The 21,477-nt window shown below is 55.6% G+C and overlaps 3 protein-coding genes across 6 annotated transcripts in view; 2 read left to right on the plus strand and 1 right to left on the minus strand.

Moving 5' to 3' along the window:
* Window positions 1–95: 95 nt before the first annotated feature.
* Window positions 96–9,323, minus strand: Acaa1 (acetyl-CoA acyltransferase 1). Of its 2 annotated transcripts, none has more exons than XM_048334555.1 (12): window positions 9,083–9,323; window positions 8,772–8,863; window positions 6,960–7,034; window positions 5,608–5,687; window positions 5,147–5,189; window positions 3,038–3,136; window positions 2,733–2,813; window positions 2,011–2,201; window positions 1,737–1,916; window positions 1,065–1,120; window positions 834–979; window positions 96–440 (listed from the first exon to the last, which is right to left on the minus strand). In XM_048334555.1, exons 1-12 carry the CDS (start codon window positions 9,269–9,271, stop codon window positions 365–367), a joined length of 1,308 nt encoding a protein of 435 aa, XP_048190512.1. In that variant the 5' UTR covers window positions 9,272–9,323; the 3' UTR covers window positions 96–364. The 2 variants fall into 2 exon arrangements, with proteins under 2 accessions (XP_048190512.1, XP_048190511.1); XM_048334554.1 differs by having other exon boundaries at window positions 6,960–7,017; window positions 8,768–8,863; window positions 9,083–9,319.
* A 2,314-nt stretch (window positions 9,324–11,637) lies between these two features.
* Myd88 (MYD88 innate immune signal transduction adaptor) lies at window positions 11,638–14,851 on the plus strand. 2 transcript variants are annotated; one of them, XM_048334557.1, is made up of 6 exons: window positions 11,638–11,659; window positions 11,753–11,887; window positions 13,199–13,379; window positions 13,500–13,591; window positions 14,114–14,309; window positions 14,441–14,452. In XM_048334557.1, coding segments are annotated over exons 1-5 (564 nt in total). In that variant the 5' UTR covers window positions 11,638–11,658; the 3' UTR covers window positions 14,269–14,309; window positions 14,441–14,452. The 2 variants fall into 2 exon arrangements, with proteins under 2 accessions (XP_048190514.1, XP_048190513.1); XM_048334556.1 differs by having other exon boundaries at window positions 14,114–14,851.
* A 4,825-nt stretch (window positions 14,852–19,676) lies between these two features.
* Window positions 19,677–21,477, plus strand: part of Oxsr1 (oxidative stress responsive kinase 1) — a 30,228-nt gene continuing 28,427 nt past the window's right edge. For both annotated transcript variants that reach the window (XR_007209220.1, XM_048334553.1), the window contains exon 1: window positions 19,677–20,053. Coding sequence is in view for 1 of the 2 variants with exons in the window: in XM_048334553.1 (XP_048190510.1) it covers window positions 19,984–20,053 (70 nt within the window). In the remaining variant the exon portion in view is untranslated. The remainder of the gene's footprint in view (window positions 20,054–21,477) is intronic.

A 21,477-nucleotide genomic window follows, 5' to 3' on the forward strand; every position in this document is an offset into this window, starting at 1 on the left:
GAAAATGGCGCCCACAGAAGAAAGAGCAGAGACAAAGACTACAAGAAAAACCCATGGCTCTCACAAAATAAATTAATAACCACAAAGCAGGGCCGTCGGGATGATCTAGAACATTTATTCCATCAGGGCGGCCTTCATCCGGGTGCCTGTTGTTCCCCCACCACACCCTGGCCCCTGGGCTCCCCCACACTGACGTGTGCCCCGATGGACAAAGCCTGGTGGGGACCACCCCAGACGCGACCCCCCCCCTTGTGGACCGGGCCACCTGCCTTCACATTTTCCCAATTAGATTAAGTGCTTCCATTTCCCCAGCCCCACCCGAAGAGGACGGGCTCCGTGGATCGTTCCTGTAGTCGGCAGGGCCTCAGTTTCCGGGGTACTCGAAGACAGCTGCGGCCCCCATGCCGGTCCCAATGCACATGGACACCACGCCGTAGGCCCTGGGGGAGGCCTCGGTGTCAGCGGGGCCCAGGCCTGGCCCCCCCCCACCCAGCTCCCCATCACTGTCGGGGTACAGGACTGGGGACCCCCACCCGCCTCCTGGCACAGCCTGGGTGGCGGGCGCCCCCTGCAGGCTATGGCTGGGTGACGGGCGCCCCCTGCAGGCCATGGCTGGGTGACGGGCGCCCCCTGCAGGCCATGGCTGGGTGACGGGCGCCCCCTGCAGGCCATGGCTGGGTGGCGGGCGCCCCCTGCAGGCCATGGCTGGGTGACGGGCGCCCCCTGCAGGCCATGGCTAGGCGCTTGGGGAGGATGGGGCCCTGGCCTCCTCTCCCCGGTTAAGGGAACAGTGGGCTTTGGCCCTTGAGATTCCACTTCGGGGACAGCCTCACCTCTTCCCACGGCGCTTCAGCTCGTTCAGCAGCGTGACCACCTGGCGCGCCCCGGTGCAGCCCAAAGGATGGCCCAGAGCCACGGCGCCCCCCAAGGGGTTCACCTTCTCAGGGGGAATCCCCAGCTTCTCCACGCAGTACAGGGCCTGCAAGGAACCACAGCGGATGGAGGCTGCTGCCCCACAGGCCGGCGAGCGCCCAGGGCCTCACACAAGGGACAGAGAGGCTCACCTGGCTGGCGAAGGCCTCGTTGATCTCAAAGATGTCCACGTCATTCACCGTCAGCCCTGCACGCAAGGGAGAGACCCTGAGCTCAAAATGAAGGATGGGGCTGGGCGCCGTGGCTCACACCTGTAATCCCGGCTACTCAGGGGGCTAGGATCCGAGGGTCACGGGCTCAGTGCCCGGAAGAGTAGGAAACTCTGTGAGGCCCTTATCTCCAGTTAAACACCAAATGGAAGAAGTGGCCGGGCACTGTGGCTCACACCTGTAATCCCAGCGACTCAGGAGGCTGAGGTCTGAGGATCACAGTTCGAGGCCCACCAGGGTAGGAAAATCTGTGAGACCCTGACCTCCAAGGAACCAGCAAAAAGAAAAAAAGCCAGAAATGCAACTGTGGCTCAACTGGTTGAACACCAGCCTTGAACAAGAACGCTCAGGGACAACGCTCAGGCCCTGAGTTCAAGGCCCAGGATTAGCACCAAAAAAAAGAAAGGGGGGGGTGGGAGGATTGTGGACAGGACTCGGGGTGCCCCCCAGGCTCTGCCCCAGCACAGGCCCAGGGCCCTAGGGGTCCAGAGGGTGGGTGAGGAGGCCCCACGCGTAGCGTGCACCTCACCAGGCAGCACCCGTAGGGCCGCCCCGGAGGGGAGCCGGGGCCAGGCCGGGGCGCAGCCGTCTCACCTGCTTTCTGCAGAGCCGCGGGGATGGCGTAGGCGGGTCCCACGCCCATGATGTCGGGGGGCACCCCGACCACCGCGAACGACCTCAGGACGCCGAGGATGGGGAGGCCCAGTTCCTCCGCCTTGGACCTGCGGGCCAGCAGCACGGCCGCTGCCCCGTCGCTCACCTGGCTGGAATTTCCTGGGGGGGGGGGAGGGGCAAGGGGGAGGTGAGGAGGTGGTAGGGGGGAGGGAGGGCAGCTAGGCCCAACCCAGCCAGGCCTGCCCCAGCTCACCGGCCGTGGTGGAGCCTTTGTCCTTGAAGGCCGGCTTCAGCTTGGCCAGGCCCTCCAGCGTGGTGTTGGGGCGGATGCCCTCATCTTCAGACACAGTGATGGTTTTAGGGGTGCCCTTGGCGTCTAGGACGGTGGTGGTCACGGGCACGATCTCAGCGCGGAAGCGGCCCTGGCTCTGGGCTCTGGCCGCCCTGTCAGCACCATGGACAGACACCGTCAGGCCGACTCCGCCCACCCACCTACCTTCCCCACTACCAGAAGCCTGCACACCACGGCTTCCAGAGAAAGGCAGGCCAGTTGGGGGTGGGGACAGAGCAGCTGTGGGAGAGGCCTGGGACCCCCCACCTGCCCTTGTGAATCCGGAGGGGGCCCCCCCAACCTGACGCCTTCCTGGACCACCAGGGCTGTGAGCCCCACAATTCCTGCTCCTGACTGATCCAAACCTCAAAGGAGAGAAGGCGGCCCAGGACTGGTGGCACACGCCTGTAACCCCAGCCCCTCGGGAGGCTGAGATCTTAAGATCGGGTCAAGAAAATCCGTGAGGAACCAGAAAAAAGCTGGAAGTGGACGCGTGGTCCATGCTGTAAAGCACCGGCCTTGGAGTGGAAAAGCCAAGCCAGAGCAAAGACCCTGAGTTCAAGTCCGTCCCCGTACTGGTGGAAAATCCTACACAGCACAACAGAGCCGTCCCTGTCCCCATCCCCGACCCCCTCAGCTCTCACTTAAGCTGGGAGGCCAGCGCGAAGGCATCCTGCTTCTCCCTCGAGATGCCGAACCGTTCAGCCACGTTCTCCGAGGTGATTCTGGAAGCAAAGCAGCGCCCCAGGCGGGCGTGAGGTGTGAGGTGGTCAGGGACCGGGCCCAGCTGCCGGCCTCAGCCTGCACCTCCCGCGTCCCCAAGTCTGATCTGAGCCATGGGGACAGCGTGAAGCCTCGGGAGGTGACAAGGGTGAGGGGCACTAGTGCTTTTCTATGGGGAGATGAGGGGTTCTGGAAGCTTCTAAAGGAAGCTCCGCCTGGTACTCACCCCATCGGGATGAGGCAGTCTCTGGCCTTCTCATTGTCCACCAGGCGGGAACTAATATTGCCAGGATTCCCTCGCTCAGACATGGACATGGACTCCACCCTGAGAAGCAAAAGGAAGAACCTGAGCCCAACCAGGATGCTGCCCCTCAAGCCAGGCACCGCCCCATGTGTGGCCAGGGCCGGCAAACAGCCAGGGAGCCCCTCAGGATGAGCAGAGGGTCGGCTACAAGGCAGAGACAGGGCACGTGTCTGTGTCCTAGCCAGGCCCGAGCCCCGCCTCTCCCTGTGTCCAGGACCAATCAGGACACAGGCCTCTCCCTACATCCAGGACCAATCAGGACATTGTGTGGGTTTCTGGGGGTGGGGCCAACTGCTATACCAGCCAATTGGCAGCTGTCTAGAGGAAAGCCTGGTAGGGCCCCTGAACAGGGCACAGGGCACACGCCTTGCCCAGTTTGAGGGAGAAGAGACAGATCATCTACATGGACACAGTGAGCCCAGATCGCAGACAAGGGGGCCCTGACCTGCAGGGATGAGGAGATGGTGGTGCCCAGTACAGGGGGGCGGAGCCTAGGGCCTCAAGGGCCTGGCCCTGGGAGTTCACGCTTGTCATCTTAGCCGCTCAGCCACAATCTGAGGGGTGTAGCTTAAGGCCCACCCAGGCAGGAAGCAAGTAGGAGACTCTGATTTCCAAGGAACTAGTAAAAAAGCCAGATTCGGCAGCATGGTTCAAGTGGTAGAACCCTACTAGCCTGGAATGAAAAATCCAAGCGACAGCTCCCGGGCCCTGAATTCCAGCCCCTGGATAGGCAAGGATTACCACATACATGGGCTTCACTGAGTGTGTGGATACCCAAATCACTAGATGGAACTGTTTTTCAGGCAACAATACCCTTCTCAACGGGGTGTCATAGAAGCCGGGCCCCAAGGGTGATCTGTGGTAGTCACCCACTTAATCCATCTGTGGGGACAGCCGAGTAGGCAAAGGTTGGGACTGTGACCCTTGCCCCCTGAGGGCCTCTGGCCTCCAGACTCAATTCCAAACAGACGCTCCGGGCAAAGAGACATGTCAAGCTCTTAGGCGCCATCAAGCTGTGATTTCAGGATTATTGACGCCCAGGGACGCTTTTTCCTTTTTATTTCTATTGTTTAAATGCTGGGGCTTGAACTCAGGGACTGGAATCTGTCTCTTCGCTTTCTCGCAAGGCTCAGATCACTTGAGCCACGGTAGTTTATTGGGGATCACTCTTCCAGATGTTCCTGCTTGCCCTGGCCTCACACTAAGATCCTCAGATCTCAGCCTCCTGGGTAGCTAGGAAGATGGATGAGAGCCAGGAACCTTGTGATGTATCTCCTAGCATCATGCCTTAAAGTCAAAGCCTTGGAAAACTCATGGAAGGTTCCAACTCTTCCTCTCGGCACCTACAATGCTTTCCCCAGGGAGAAGAGAACCCGAGGGACAACGAGGCTCAGACAACCCCCTCTGTGTAGACTTTGGCTGTCTTCCTACTAAGACACAGGTCAGAAGAGCCCTGGTCTTGTCAGCCACAATGGGCCAGAGGCCAGCGGTACTTCCTGAAAAAAAACCTCGGCTGGCCATCAGCCAACAGTGGCTCCCGCCTGTCATCCCAGCTACTCAGGAGGCTGAGATGTGGAGGGTTGCGGTTCAAAGCCAGCCCAGGCAGGAAAAGTCCATGAGACTCCTATCTCCAAGGAATCACCAGAAAACTGGAAGTTTGCGCTGTGGCTCAAAGTGGTAAGGCGCTAGCCTTGAGCAAAAGAAGCTCAGGGACAGCCTGAGCCCTGAGTTCAAGCCCCACAACCAAAGAAATAAAATTTAAAAAATCACTGAAGAAACCAATGTTGTCAACCTTCCCAGGAAACAAAGCTTTGAGGTCAAGGTGCCCTTCCCAACAATGCTGAGTCATTGCTGAGCCCCCCCGGGAGTGGAGGGATTTGTGGGCGCCCACTCCCCAGCAGCTGCCTCAAGCAGGGGGAGGCGGGGCTCGGGGAGAACCCCCAAATCATCATCCATTAGAATGGAGGAGGAGGAAAATTAGTTTGATGATCGCAGGTGGTTAATAAGCTCCCGACTGGAAGGAATTCTTACCCACAGGCCATGCCAATGTCATAAGACCCATTTCTGATGCCACCTGCAACAAAAGTGTTCCGTGACCCTCCGGGGCCTCGGTGGGTCTGTCGTGCCAGCCGTGGAGCCCTCCCCCCACCTGTCGTCTAGGTGGGGCCCGTGGAAGCGGACCCAGGAATTGCCTGCAAGGTCTTCTTCACTTTGCTTTCTGGGGGCTGGGAAGGTGGCTTAGGAGTGCTAGCCTAGCATGCATGAGGCCCTGGGTTCGATTCCTCAGCACCATGTACACAGAAAAAGCTGCATGTGGTGCTGTGGCTCAAGTGGTAAAGCACTAGCCTTGAGCAAAAGCTCAGGGACAGTGCCCAGGCCCTGAGTTCAAGCCCCAGGACTGACAAAAGGAACAAACAAATGATCAATAATGCTTCTTGTTGGCCCAACAGACGGCAAATCGCTGAGCCAGCCCTGCAGGGTCAGGGTCTTACCTGCGATGTTAGCCAAGGCCTGCAGGCCTGAGGAGCACTGTCTGTTGACGGTGGACAGAGGCACGGTCTCAGGGATGCCGCTGGGACAGAAGAAGGGATGGCCTTGTCATCTCTGCCCTTCCTTCCCTCCCTGCCCCCATCTGGACAAAGAGCTGTGCGGGGCTTTGTCCTTAGATCCCATAGGTTTGGGGGGGGGGGCTCCCAAACATGGTGCGCCGCCATTAGTCCTAGGAGACGATGCCATCCCAAAGCAACATCACAGTCTTCAGAGCTGGGTACCGTAGCTCATGCCTGTCATCCTTGCTACTGGGAAGGCTGAGATCTAGAGGATCGAGTTTCAAAGCCAACCCCGGGCAGGAAAGTCTGTGAGACTCTTATCTCCAATGAACCACCAGAAAACCGGAAGTGGCGCCATAGATGTCTCCAAGTGGTAGAAGTGGTAGCGCACCAGCCTTGAACAAAAGAGCTCAGGGACAACACCTAGATGCGGAGTTCAGAGTTCAAGCTCTAGGACCAGCCAGGAAAAAAAAAAAGGAAAGAGGAAGAAAAGAAGAGAGAGAAAGAAATGAAGGAAGGAAGTAAAAGAAAGGAGAGAGGGAGGAAAAGGAAGGAGAATCCACTCATTCTCCATCTTGGCACACAGGTACTGAATGCCATGTTTGTCAGGGTGCATTTGCCCTGGGTTTTGCCCCAACCCTAAACTCCTGCTGAGGGTCTGGGTGTGCGGCCTGCTCAACCCACCCCCAAGGCTGGTGGCTGATCAGCATGTGTGTCTGGTTATTTATCTGACATGGGAGCAGAGGCTACCCAGTCGTGGCGTAGACAGCCAAGCTAGCATTGTGTACAGTCACGTGACTGTCAACCTCTCCTCCAGTCTCCCAGCCCTGTGTGTTTTGGCTCAGGGCCCAGTAACTCTCCCTACCCTTCTAATGAAGGGGAAAGGTTGGGTCCATAGAACACGATCCCAAGGATTGTTTTGATTGCTTTGATATCTGCCTCCCACTACGATTCCTCCATGAACTCACCCCCTCCCCCTTTTCTTCCCCCCAATCCTGAAGCTTGAACTCTTGGTCTGAGTGTTCTCCCTGAGCTCCTTTTTGCTCAAGGCTGGTGCTCTACCGCTTAAGCCACAGCGCCACTCGTGGCTTTTTCTGTGATTTGTTGGGAGATAAGAGTCACATGGACTTTCCTGCCCAGGCTGGCTTTGAACCATGATCCTCAAGATCTCAGCCTCTTGAGTAGCTAGGATGACAGGTGCGAACCCCCAGCCATCTCATTCTGGGTTTTCGGGGGGCTGGAATCTGCTCAAAAATGACAGTGGCCAATTCAGAGGGAGAAGTAGGCAAGATTACCTCAGAAACTGAGCAATCCTGGCCATTATAGCCCCGGCTCCAGGTTGAAGCACGTTACCTATGAACAAAGAAAGCCTTATTCAGTGCTACAGAAGTGCTCTGAACATTGAAGTTACAGATGTGAACAGCAGACAGAGATATTCCAGATCATTCTCTAGGAATGTGGGGAGCCAGCCCCACACAACAACCTGTCTTGATCACACACATAAGCCCTGGGTAGGAGAGTTTCGGTTACAGTTACCCCTACACTTTGCTACCCCCGCCCCCCAAAAATGCATACAGGGCAGGTGGCCTGTCCTTAAGATAACATGAGAACACAGCACAGAACAGGACAGCCAACAGACCTGAGCCAAGGATGAGGGGAATGAGATGTGCGCGCGCGCGCGTGTGTGTATGTGTGTGTGTGTGTGTGTGTATACCCCCCCCCACACACAGGTCCCAAGCACTTCCTTGAGCTTTTGTGCCCAAGGCTGACACTGTACCACTTGAGCCACAGTGCTACTTTGGTGTTTAATTAGAAATAAAGAGTCTTATCGATTTTTTTTTTTTTTTTGCCTTTCCAGGCTGGCTTTCAACCTCAGTCCTCAGATTTCAGCCCCCTGAGTAGCTAAGATGAGAGGTATGAGCCTCCAGCGACCAGCCTGTTATATTTCTTTCTTTCTCTTTTTTCTGTTGGTCACAGGGCTTGAACTCTGGGCTGGGCACTGTCTCTGTCCCTGAGCTCTTCAGCTCAAGGTTAGTGTTCCACCACTTGAGTGCCACTTTGGTTTTCTGGTAGAAAAGAGTTTCATGGACTTTCCTTGCCCGTGCTAGCTTTGAATCACAATCCTTAGATCTCGGCCTCCTGAGTAGCTAAGATTACAGGCCTGAGTCACTGGCATGCAGCCAGCTCATATTTCAAGGGAAGCAATGCAGGATGGGACACAGTGGTGGACTGAAGGTAAAGGCTGAATTCCTGTCCTGGTTGTGGGGCAAATTCTCTGGGCGTCAGTTTCTTCATGTGATCATGAGAAGGCTAGGCTAGATGGCTTTTTCTGTGTTTTTTTTTTTTTTTTTTTTTTGCCAGTCCTGGGGCTTGAACTCAGGGCCTGAGCACTGTTCCTGGCTTCTTTGTGCTCAAGGCTAGCACTCTGCCACTTGAGCCACAGCGCCACTTCTGGCCGTTTTCTATATATGTGGTGCTGGGGAATCGAACCCAGGGCTTCATGTATGTGAGGCAAGCACTCTACCACTAGGCCACATTCCCAGCCCTTTTTCTGTGTCTTGTCTCCCTTCTTCCACCCTGGCCTAAACAGGATGTCAATCCATGTGAATGACAAGGCATCTCTTGTGCCTCCTGCTGGACTCACGCCTATCATCCTAGCTGCCCAGGAGGCTGAGAGCTGAGGATGGAGGTTTCCAAGCCAGCCTGGGGAAGGAACAGTCCATGAGAACTCTCACCTCCAGTTCATCAGCAAAAGATCAGAAGGTAGAGGTGTGGCTCAGGGGGTAGAGCACCACCAACCTTGGAAGATAGTAAAGCTAAGTGACAAGAGTCCTGGCCCTGAGGAGTTCAAGCCCTGGTACTGGTGCACACAAACACACACACACACACACTCTTTCTCCTGACCCCAGAGCGTCCTGCGCCCTCGGATTCAGAAAGTCCACCGCGGGGCTCTCCTGTTTTTCCGGGGGGGGGGGGGGGGCAATGAAGAGTTGTGGGCTGGGTCAGGCTTGGGGCCTGGGGTCCAGACTGGACATTGGGAGGCACTGACACTGCACTTGGGAGTGGGTGGGGGACGGGATCGGGGTTCAGGGGGACGCCTCACCCACGGAAATGTCTCCCCCAGCTGCTCCGGCTTCAGGTTCACATCCTGGAGCACGGCGGTCATGGCGGCCGACAGGAGCTCGTCGGGGGTGGTGTCCTGCCGGGGGTGGGGTAGGGGGGAGGACACAGAAAAGAGGTGAACCCCGCTCTCATCTGCACCCCTCAAATAAAAAGAAAAAAACCAACCCGAGCCACCCTAACCTGGGGGTCCGTCTCCCCCAGGCCTTCCTCGGGGGAGGAGAGGAACCCGGGCAGACCTCGATTGGGGCCTCCGCCCGGCCCCGGGGTCCCCTCGCCCCACCCCGGGGCCCCGCACCTTGAAGCCCCCGCGGCCCGCCTTGCCGATGGCCGTGCGCCGGCCGTGCACCACCACCACGTCCCCGGCCGCGGCCTGAGCGCAGACCCCGCGGCACGGCGCGGCCTGCGGCGCGGGAGCCGAGTCGGGTCGGCGGGACAGATGTCCCATCACCACCTGGAGCCTCCACATGGCCGCCTTGGGCTCCATGGACGACGCCCCCAACTTCTCCTGCGCCCCACTTCTGGGGCCCGGAAATAATAAACCCTCGCCCGAGCGTGCGCACAACCGCCGCGGCCCGAAGGTGCCCACCCACTCCTCGACGGCAACCAATCCGGAGGAGGCGCTGGCTTGCCCGAGACCACGCCCCTCTCGACGAAGGCAACCAATCAGAACGAGGCGATGATTACCCCCGAGACCCCACCCGCCCTCTCACCGCCTCCTGCCAATCACAAGGAGGTGCTGACTGCCTGAAACCACGCCCCCCTCCTCTCATGGGACCAGCCAATCAGAAGGAGGAGCTGCCCGAGGCCACGCCCCCCTCCTCCGGCCGCTCCACACTCCAAAGTCCGGCTTCAGGGCTCCGCCTGGGGGCGCTGATCCACGGGTGAACTTGCCTGGATCCCCGCCCAGAATGCTGACTGGTAACCCCAACTTTCGCAATACTTCGGAGTCATCCTTAACAGGGGGGTGGGGGTGGGGGTGGGTGGAGGGAGGGGTAAGGGCGAAGTCTCAGAGTTTTTCTTTCTTTTTCTTAAATTTTTATTTATTATTTTTCGATTGTACAGAGAGGGCGTGCAGAAGTCAGGCCAGGAGCACATTTCTTTATGGACCATGTCACTCCCTGCCCCCCCAAAGTTTGGATCTCCCGCCCTGGGGGGGGGTGGGGGGTCCCCTTGCCAATGAGTGGGCCGGATTTCCTAAGATCACATCCCTTGCTTTTGCTGTGATAAGTGGATTTCCCCCCCCTCTCTGCCCTCCCCCACATGCTGTTCCCTCCCACCTAGTTGGCCCCAGGCTCCGCTGGTTCTCAAACCTGAGGACCTCAATATTTTAACAGGGTCAGTCTGTCTGTCCCAGGGCAAAGCAATATGCAGCCTCTGAGTAGCACAAACAATGGGTCTTCACAAAGACACCCAGGGCTCGCACCTGTCATCCCAGTTGTTTAGGAGGCTGACATCTGAAGATCGCTGCTCAATGCCACCCCAGCAGGAAAGTCTGTGAGAGTCTTACTCCAATAAACTCGGAAAAGGGTGAAGTGGTGCTGTGGCCCGAGTGGCAGAGCACCAGCCTTGAACACAGAGAGGGTCAGGGCCAGAGCCCAGGCCCTGAGTTCAAACCCCAGAACCAGCTCACAGATACGCAAACACACACACACGAATGAGACACCTTGAACCCCATCAAGCTCCTTAAGATCAAGGGTGGTTGCTATAACCCACCTCGCCTTCCCTCCATTCCTGAACCCCTACACTAGATCCTTTTGTTTGTGTGTTTTTTATTGTCAATCATGGGGGTTGAACTCAGGGCCTGGGCGCTGTTCCTGAGCTCTTCTGCTCAAAGGCTGGCACTCTACCACTTCGAGCCACACGACTCTACTTCCAATATTCAGTTGCTTTGTTGGAGGTGAGAGTCACATGGACTTTCCTGCCTGGGCTGGCTTTGAACCGTGATCCTCCAGATCTCAGCCTCCTGAGCAGCCGGGGTGTCAGGTGTGAGCAGCAGCCCAGGGGCTCAGATCCTCTTTTTTGAAGGCATGAAAAGGCCTTTCTGGGCTCCCACATCCGGATATGACTCTCATAGCTGGGTGATCCCCACTTAAGGCGTGGCCTGCTGAGGTGCTTCTCCCTGGGCCAGGCCCGGCCGCTCACGGCCTTTGGGGCGGAGCCGCCTTCACCTCCTCCTCCCGCGCGGAAAGCGAAAGGGGCGTGGCCGGCGCCGGGTGCCTGGCGAGGAAGCAGGAAGCCCGGGGGAGACCCGCGGGTGGGCACCGCGGCGAGGCGCCATGGCCGCCGGAGACCCGGGCGCGGGGTTTGTGTCCCGGGGTCTGATGAGGGCGCGGCGTCGGCCCCGACCGCGGCCTCGCCCGCGCTGACCCCAGCCCCGGACCCCGCGCTGAGCCAGTCCCCCGCCCCGTCGTCGCCGTCGCTGTGCCAGGGCCCCGCGCTGACTCCGGCCCAGGCTGCCCTGCCCCTGGCCGCCCTGAACGTGAGCGTGCGCCGCCGCCTGGCCCTGCACCTGAACCCGCGCACGCCCGTGGCCGCCGACTGGACGGCGCTGGCCGAGGAGATGGACTTCGAGTACCTGGAGATCCGGCAGCTGGAGACGCGGCCCAACCCACCGCCGCCCTGCTGGATGCCTGGCAGGCCCGGCCCGGGGCCTCGGTGGGCTGCCTGTTGAGGCTGCTGGCCAAGCTGGGCCGGGAGGACGTGCTGCAGGAGCTGGGGCCGGGCGTGGGTGAGTGGGCCCGGAAGACCCCCGAGGACCCCGGTGGGGAGATGGACCCTCCCCCCCAGGGGTGGCCAGCCACACTGCAGTGGGCCGCCTGCTGGCCAGGCTGGGCCGGGAGGACGGTGCTGCTGGAGCTGGGGCCGGGCGTTAGTGAGTGGGACAGGACCCCCAGGACTGGGGGGGGAACCTGGGTGGGGAGATGGACCCTGGGGGGTAGCCAGCCACTGCCTCCTTCCCCGGCAGTGGAGGACTGCAACAAGTACATTCGGAAGCAACAGCAGCTGGAGACTGAGAAGCCCTTGCAGGTGGCTCGGGTGGACAGCAGCGTCCCCAGGACTGAGGAGCTGACAGGCATCACCACCCTGGACGACCCGCTGGGTGAGCGCTGTGGGGAGGATCCCCATGCTAGGAGGGTCCGGGGAAGAGAGCTTGGCAAAGCCAACTTTCATGATGGGGGAACCTCAGTTTCCCCAGACTGATGGGAGCCTATGCTGGGGGAGAGGGGGCTCACCCTTGTGAGCCTTCCCCAGCCACTCAGGATTTTGAAGCCAACCTGGGCAGAAAAGCCCTTGAGACTCTGTGGCCAGTGAGCCACCAAAAAGCCAGAAGTGGAGGTGTGGTTCCAAGTGGCGGAGTGCCAGACTTGCCCAATAACAATAATCAACAATAATAAGCTGGTTGGGGCTGTGGCTTAGTGGTAGAGTGCTTGTAGGAAGCCCTGGGTTTGATTCCTAAAGCAGCACCCACATACACAGAAGCAGCCTTGGAGTGGCGCTGTGGGCTCACGTGGTAGAGTGTTAGCCTTGGGCAAAAAGAAGCTCAGGGACAGTGCTCAGGCCCCGAGTCAAGTTCAAGCCCCAGGAATGGCAAAGTAAATAAATAAATAAGCAAGGGGAAAAGTACCCAGCACATGAGTTCAAGTCCTAGTGCACACACACACTGGTGCCCATGGTTCATGTCTGTTATCCTTAGCTACTCAGGAGGCTGAGATCTGAGGATTGCAGTTCAAAGCCAGCCCAAGCTGGAAAGCTCATAAGACTTTTATCACCAGTGAACCCCCAGAAAAAGCTGGAAGTGGTGGCTGTGGTTCAAGTGGTAGAGTGCTTGCCTTGAGCACAAAAGAGGCTCGGGGAGAGCGCCCAGGCCCTGAGTTCAAGCCCCATGATCAACTAAAGGAGGGAGGGAGGGAGGGAGGGAGGGAGGGAGGGAGGGAGGGAGGGAGGGAGGGAGGGAGGGAGGGAGGGAGGGAGGGAGGGAGGGAGGGAGGGAGGGAGGGAGGGAGGGAGGGAGGTCTGATTTGCTTTGTGACTTTCAAGGATATGGGGTGGGGTTCAGGGTCCCATCTCCAGCAGGAAATTTCTAGTTGGTATCATCATCCTCACATTTCTGTGGAGTTATCCCCCACTCTCCCACTGGTGGTGGGGCTTGAACTCAGGGCCTGGGCACTGTCCCTAAGCTTTTATGCTGGAGGCTAGCAATGCTCTACCCACTTTGAGCCACAGTGCCACTTCGTTTTCTGGTGATTCATTGGAGATGGAGAGAGTCTCAAGGACTTTCCTGCCCCGGCTGGCTTTGAACCTTGATCCTCACATCTCAGCATCCCATGTAGGTGGGATGACTGGCGTGAACCATGGGTGCCCACATTGTGCAGAGGTCTCACCATTCCCCACCTTGCGCCCTTCCGCCCAGGACAAACACCAGAGTGTTTCGATGCCTTCATCTGCTACTGCCCCAATGACCTCCAGTTTGTGCAGGAGATGATCCGGCAGCTGGAGCAGACCGACCACCGGCTGAAGTTGTGCGTGTCAGACCGCGATGTGCTTCCCGGCACTTGTGTCTGGTCCATCGCCAGTGAACTCATCGAGAAGAGGTTACCTGGGGGGGTTGGGGTGGGTGGGGTGGACAGGTGTGTGAAGCTCCCTGATGTTAAGCCCTCAAGGAGGCTGTGCCTACACTAAATGAAGTCACCACAGTGCCTGCTTCCTTCCAGATGCCGCCGGATGGTGGTGGTGGTCTCAGATGATTACCTACAGAGCAAGGAGTGTGACTTCCAGACAAAATTTGCACTCAGCCTCTCTCCAGGTAAACTGAAGCCTACCTCAGGCTAGAGAACAGTAGATCCGGTTAGTTCCCTCCTCCCCACCCCCAACTGTCCCAAGATGCCTTCCTCTATTTTACTTTACTTGATCTTTTTGTCCCTCCTGGGCTTGAACGCAGAGCCTAAGTGCTGTCTCTGAGCCTCTCTGTGCTCAAGGTTAGCGCTCTACCACTTTGGGCCACAGCACCACTTTTGGCTTTTTCTAAGTAGTGTATAGGAGATAGTCTCACAGACTTTCCTGCCCAGGCTAGCTTTGAATCACGATCCTCCAGATCTCAGCCTCCTGAGTAGCTAGGATGACAGGCGCGAGCCACCAGCGCCCAGCGTGGATGCTGGATGTCTTTGGCCATGTGAGATTAAGCACTCTTGTGTGTCTCTTTATGTAAGCATGTGCCACAGGGGCTGAGCTGCTGGAGGGCGAGTTCTGCCCCCCCTCCCATTGGGTTCTAGGGCTGCCTGTGTCCAGGCAGGGGTCTGATGGTGGCTTCCTTCTCCCCTGCCCGTAGGTGCACATCAGAAACGTCTGATCCCCATCAAGTACAAGCCCATGAAGAAGGAGTTCCCCAGCATCCTCCGCTTCATCACCGTCTGTGACTACACCAACCCATGCACCAAGTCCTGGTTCTGGACCCGCCTGGCCAAGGCCTTGTCCTTGCCTTAATGGGGGCATCTGGACCATGGAGGAGGGCCTGAACCATAGGGGTGCCCTAAATGTGCCTTACTCCCCTTCACCTTTTATTTCTCTGAGACCTGGCAGCTCCAAGCTGCACCCGAGGAGCAAGGAGGGAAAATCAGAGTGGAGCTCTGTGCGATCACAGCAGGAACTGTCTCAGGGGTGCCCTGGAGAGACCATTTTGGGGTTCAGAGGGTGTATGTAGGAGGAACCTAGGCCCCCTCGCTCTTCTCCTCGGGGTGGATCCCTCCCTAAGCCTGGCCCGCCAAGCTCCTCCTCTTGTTGGCATACAGACCCCTGCCAGCCTCTGACCCCTGATCTACGGACAGATCTGAGCAATTGGGGATGTCCAGGGGATAATGAGTCCTGCACGGTCAGACCCAATGTAGAAAGGGGCCTGGGCCCTGAGTGTGTCCATTCTATCTGAGCGGCCATGGTCTCTCCCTGGCAATGTCAGGAGAAAAGCTTTCTCCTTGTGCCACCACTCACACACAGAGTGAGCCCCAACAGCTTCTTTCCCTCCTTCCTCTGGCCTTCCTTCCCTCCCTTCCTCTCCTTCCTCTCTTCCCTCCTTTTCCATCCTTTTGTTCCTTCCTTCTTTCCTCCCTTCCCTTCCCTTCCCTTTTCCATCCTTCCCTCCCTCCTCCCTCCCTCCTTCCTTGCCTCCCCTCTCCTTTTCCTCTCTTTCCCCTCCTCCTCCCCTCTCTCCTTCCTTCCTTTCCCTACCCTTCCCTTCCTCTTCTTCCTTTCTCCCTCCCTCTCTCCCCTTCCCTCCCTCCTTTGTATATTGGGTATTTTAAAGCAATTTGGAATATGTCTTTTTTTACATCCATTTTATATGCTTCATGATGACATCCATGAGATCTGAGAACTGCATATCAATTTTCTAAATCCTAGGTTTATAATAAAGGCTGTTCTATTTTGTGTGTGTGTGTGTGTGTGTGTGTGTGTGTGTGTGCGTGCGCACGTGCACTAAGGAATTGGAAATGGTAAGATGGGACACCACTGGCCAGGTAGGACAGCCTGGCACTGTGGATGGCTTGGTTTATGGAACTGGCAGAACTTTCCAGATACCTGGGTGACGCTGCTGTCAGATCTGGCTTAGGAGCCTGCTCCCCAGATCCATCCTACTTATTCCTTGAGTCACAACTTGTGCCTAGAATCTAGTTTTTAGACACTAGTCCCCCCTCCCCAAGTTTCCTCCCAGAAACAAGGCGATTGCAAAAGGACTATGGCAGAGAACAGATCAGATCAAAGGGTACAGATACAACAGGGGTGGGGGAGATTTTTAGCTAGTTCACAGGATCCAGCAAAAGCATCTTAAAAAAAAAAAAAAAACTGGTGGGTTGTGGGACTCGGGACCTGGGCTGGGCTCTGTCCCTGAGCTGCTTTTGCTCAAGGCTAGTGTTCTACCACTGGAACCACAGTTCCACTTCTGGTTTTTTGAGTGGTTTGTTGGAGATGAGTCTCTCACGACTTTCCTGCCCCAGGCTGGCTTTGAACTGTGATCCTCAGATCTCAGCTAGGATGACAGGCGTGAGCCACCACAACCCAGATGTTGTGAGGGGGCAATTTGACAAATGGAAAAAAAAAAAAAAGACAAAGGAAATGTGTGCCGAGTGGGAGGAGAGACTCTGGGCTCCTGGAATGTCCCTGTCTTTACAAGATTGAACCTGGTCATCTTCCCAAACCTGGTCAGCTTCCTGAGCCTAACCACCAATGCCTGCAGTGCACTGCTTCAACTTATGCCAAGAAAGTATCGAGGACAATTATTGTAAGTGAGGAGACTTGGAAGCAGATGTGTGGCTCAAGTGGGAGGGCATCACGATTGAGTGAAAAAGCCAAGAAAGGAGCACCAGGCCCAGAGTTTCAAGCCCCAGTAAGGGCAAAAAGCATTACAGGTTTATGGGACACCTGTAATCCATGCTACTCAGGAGACTGAGATATGATGTTCCAGATTTGAAGCCAATCTGGGCAGACAAATCAGTGCAATTCGAATTTCCTATTAACCAGCACAAATAATGCCTGAAATGGTGCTGTGGCTCAAGTGGTAGAGCACCAGCTTTGAGTAAAACAGCTAAGGGACAGTGGCCAAGTCCTGAGTTCAAGCCATAGTCATGCCACCAGGGTGTGTGTAAGGAAAAAATGTTTAAAAAGCAGAATAATTGATGTAGAATGATAAGGCAGCTTGGGGCAGATAGAATCATCAGGGTTCACTTGGAGTGCACCATGGCTCTTCCTTGTGTCTAGGCAGAAGGAACTATTAGAGCCCTGTGCTGAGAAAGTGCTGGGTTAAATTCGTGCACCTTGCAGATTAGGGAAGTGAACAAGCAAGCCCAACATTTCATTTTCAGGAAACCAAAACAAAAAACCAAGGGAAACGACAGCTGGCTGACAGGAGGTGTGTGAGCCCTCAGAACTTTTTCTTCTCTGAGCTCAAACCTCTTCTTGACTCATTCCATCTCATTTTTTTTTTTTAATTTGGTGTCACTCCTGGGGCTTGAACTCAGAGCCTAGGCACTTGTCCAGGAGCTTTTGTGCTCAAGACTGGCACTCTACCACTTGGTTGAGCCACAACATCATTTCCGGCTTCTTAGTAGTTGGTTGGAGATAAAGAGTCTCATGGACTTTCCAGTCCAGGATGGCTTTGAACTGTGATTCTCAGATGTCAAGCTCCTGAGTAGCTAGGATGACAGGTATGAGCCTAGCTCACCCATCCTACATTTTAGAGCTCTTTTTACATTTAATTTGTGTGGTTTCTTTACTTAACCATTATAAAATAATAGATCTTGGGAGCTGGGGATATGGCCTAGTGGCAAGAGTGCTTGCCTCGTATACATGAGGCCCTGGGTTCAATTCCCCACCACCACATATATAAAAAAAATGGCCAGAAGTGGCGCTGTGGCTCCAGTGGCAGAGTGCTAGCCTTGAGCAAAAAGAAGCCAGGGAACAGTGCTCAGGCCCTGAGTCCAAGCCCCAGGACTGGCCAAAAAAAAACCAAAAAACAAAATAATAGATCTTGGTGTTCTTGGATACATGTACAAGTGTATTTTGGGCACAGTTGGTTCTTTTTTGGTAGTCAATATCAAACTCATTTCCAAAGACCTCACACCCAAAGCTCTCCCTCTTTCTCCTCCTCCTCCTCCTTCTTGTGTGTAGGTACTGCGGCTTGAACTCGGGGCCTGGGCACTGTTGCTGAACTTTTTCACTCAAGGCTAGTGTTCTACCACTTTGGGCCACAGCTCCATTTCTGGCTTTTTGGTGGTTCATTGGGGAGTAAGACTCTCACAGATTTTCCTGCCTGGGCTGACTTTAAATCATGATTCTCCAGATCTCAGCCTTCCTCATTAGTTAAAGGACATACATGTGTCAGTCACAGACTCCAGGTTATGCACATAATTTCCAGAGAGTGAAAGGCAATATCTAAAAGTCTACCCATGGTCTTTACTCTGCCCAACAATCCCAGGTTTTATCTCTAAGGCATGGCAATGAAGATGTCATTCTACACATGAGATGTCTCTCATCTCTTGAGATGTCTCCCATCTCTATGGGAATTTACATACATATGTATAATTATATATGAATATTATTACTTATTGCTATATATTCCCAATTGCTCTTTCTATATTATATATATATATACACATTTTTAAATTAAATTTAATTTTTTTGCCAGCCCTGGGGCTTGAACTCAGGGCCTGGGCACTGTCCCTGAGCTTCTGTTGCTCAAGGCTAGTACTCTACTACTTGAGCCACAGCACCATTTCTGGCTTTTTCTGTATATGTGTAGAGGAATTGAATCCAGGACTTCATGCATGCTAGGCAAGCACTCTACCACTAAGCCACATTCCCAACCCCTATATGTTACTGTACATATTCTGTCTTCTCTGTAGGAATATATATATATATATAAATGCATGTCATTTACAATTAAATATATGTAATATTATTGTTTATTATCTATTATGTATATTCCCAGTCTTCTCTGTGGGAATTTATATGTATATATGAGTATACACATATATAAGCTTGTCATATATTATATAACATGTAATATTACCGTTTATTACTTATATTATTATATTATACATACTATATATGTAATATGTGTATGTAATAGTATATTATTGTTTATTATTTATAACTAACATATGTTCAGTCTGCATTATATATTCCGTCTTCTCTGTGGGAACTTATATCTGTATGTTATATATAATTATATATGTATTAATGCTTATTATTTATTATATAGTGCCAGTCTATCCATTATTAGATATATTCCCTGTCTTCTCTGTGGGAATATATATACAAATATGTTATATATAATTATATATTCGAGCCCCATGACAGCCAAAAAAGATATATTATTATACATTTGTTTTATGTGTTGTTATTTATATTCCCAGTCTTCTCTGTGGGAATTTACATATAATTGTATATTGTATATGACATTATTATTATGTTACTACATGTCTTATATATATTACAAGTATAATTACAAATATATATATATGTAGGCACCTGATACACTCATGGCTGAAACCAACTTCTACAGCAAGGCTGTGGCTGCCATAGTGTGTATCCTTCCCGTTTTCGAGGTCGCCAAACACACACCCCGAACTCCTCCACTCTCGGGGGCTTTCATCCGACCTCTGGAGCCGAAGCTGCGCCTGGCGGAAGGCGCCCCAGTCCTGGGGAGGGCGCTGTGGAGCACTTCCGTCTCGGCGCCGATGACGTCACGCGGGCGACTTCCGGTCAGCCCCTTATCCCTTCAATCCACCACCTGCTCCCCCTTCCCCCCCCATCCTGACCCTGGTTGGCGGTGGTTCCCCGTCTCCCCTCCACAGGCTGCTCCACACCCCCTCGGCTCTGGGTCCGCACGTCTCCGGGGAGTGACGCTTCACGCCGTGACGTCACCACAGGGCGGAAGGTTAAAGGAGCCCGGGAGTAACTCCTGATTGACGTCCGCGCCCGCCTATGACCCGTCACGCCCCACCTGAAGCCTGACCAATGACAGCGACGCCAGAGGCCGCAGTGGGGAGGAGCCCCAGCGGTTACCGAGCGGTCCCGCCCCTCCCGCCCAATCACGAGCGTGCCGCCATGTTTAGTGTGGCGGAAACTCCTCCGCGCGGGAGGCTGCTGGCTTTGCTCTGACGCTCAGAAACACTCGAGAGGAACTTCTTCCTAAGAGCTACTTCTCTTCCACCTCCCATCTTACCCCCTCCGTCCGCGAGAGGACGGCTTACCCGCTGGCCGTGTATCCAGCCACACCTAAGATGGCGACCCGAAGGGCCTCCCGGCGAGGGGGCGTGTCCGCCCTTCCGGCGCGGTGACGTCAGCGCGCTGCGTGCGGCCGGCAGGTGGTGGGAGAGCAGGGAAAGTTGGGCGCTGTGCGCCGAGGGCTCGGGGCGGAGAGGGCGGGACGGCGGCCGAGGGGCCGGGCCTGAGGTGAATCTGCTTGGCGGCGGCGGCTGGGAGCCACGGGCAGCCTGCGCTCGGGAGTCCAGGCTTGAGTGGGAAGGAGAAGAGCGGAGGCGCGGGACGAGGAGGCTTCGCAGGCCAGGCCCGCCGCTCCGCCGGCGCGGTGACCCCGCGGCTCCCCCGGCCCGGTCCGGCCCGGCCCGGCGCGGCGCGGTGCGGTGCGGCCCGAGGCGGTTGGCGCCGGGAAGACGCGCGGCTTGAGGGACACCTCCGGCGGCCGTCATGACCGAGGACTCGGCCCCCCTGCCCTGGTCCATCAACCGGGACGACTACGAACTGCAGGAGGTGATCGGTGAGCTAAGGGGAGGACCCGGGGGGAAATGAGGGTACGGCGTGGGGGGAGGGACCGCGGGAGGCGGGGACGGGGATCCCCTCCCCTCCCCGCATCCGGAGAGGAGCTGGGGAGAAAGGGGCGTCTCGGGGCGACCCCATGCTTTTTTCTTTAGGGTGCTCTTGAAGCCCCTCCCCCCCGGGTGGGGGAGCTGTGGGGGGCGGGGCGGGGGGTGGAGGGGACCCCGATCCTGGGGGTGACCCCGTGCTGCTTCTTGGGGGGAGGGCTCTCTCGAAGCCCCTCCCCCTTGGGGTTGGGTGGGGGGGCGAGTCGAGGGGACCCTCTCTTCCCTCTGAGTGGAAGTTTGTGGGACCTGCCTGCCTGCTTGGTGATCGCGCCACGAGTGACCAGACCAACGTGGTCTAGAGAGAAAAGTCTTTAAGCTTGGGCGAGGCCAAGCCTTTTGCCAGTGACAGTTCGCGAAGTGGGCTATAGATGGAATGGGGGGGGGGGCGCTGTGGTCCATTGGGACCCGTGGGTGGAGGGGGCGGGGTGGGTGTTGATAGAACAGGAGTAACAACCTGGGTTATGGATGAAATGGAGTGAGATCTGCGATAAGTTGCAGGCCTTTTGCGAGGGTTGTTTGATAGGTGATCAAACACACAGGAGCGACAGACATGTCCTATAAAGAAAAGTGTGGGTGCAGGGGAAATCTGTGATCCACGGGGCCTATGGGTGGGGGGATTATGAGTGTGATCAATGGCCTATAGAAGAAAGTGTAAGGTGCAGGGCAAGGGTGTTGTGCAAAATGGGTTCATGAGTGAAATGCGGGTGGGCAGAGTGCTTTTCAGTTTCTTTGAGCACCCATGCAGAGAACCCCTGAAGTGACCCCAACCAAGCAAAGGGGGTGCAGACATGGCAGAGCCAAGGGAGCTGTAGGTTACCACCACCCTGAGCCTGGAAGGTCCTTTGAAAACTCTCAGGGAGGCTGGGCAGTTATTAAGTAGCCAGGGGCCCAGTGGCACATGCCTGTAATCCCAGCTACTCCAGAGAGCTGAGATCCCAAGGATCATGGTTTGAAGCCAGCCTGGGCTAAAAGTCCATGGATCTCTGCTCTCTAATGAATTACTAAAAAGCTGGAAGTGGAGGTGTGGCTCAAGTAGTAGAACATCAGACTTGAGTGATAACATTACAGAAATAGTGCTCATGCCCAGAGTGCAAGCCCCAAGTACTGCCTCAAAGTAAAGTCCAGGATTAAAAGGATGTGGTTTGGGCTGGTGGAAGGAAGAAACTAAAATAGGGCAAACCTGAAGACTGAGGAGGATTTCAAGGAAAATCATTTTACTGATATTAAGTTGAGCACTGAAAAATGAGAAAAGAGTTTTATTTAAGAGCCTGGGGAAGTTTTTTTTTTTTTTTTTCTTTTATGTTTGTGCTGATATAGG

This window comes from Perognathus longimembris, chromosome 26, assembly GCF_023159225.1.
Source record: "Perognathus longimembris pacificus isolate PPM17 chromosome 26, ASM2315922v1, whole genome shotgun sequence".
Lineage (NCBI taxonomy): Eukaryota > Metazoa > Chordata > Mammalia > Rodentia > Heteromyidae > Perognathus > Perognathus longimembris.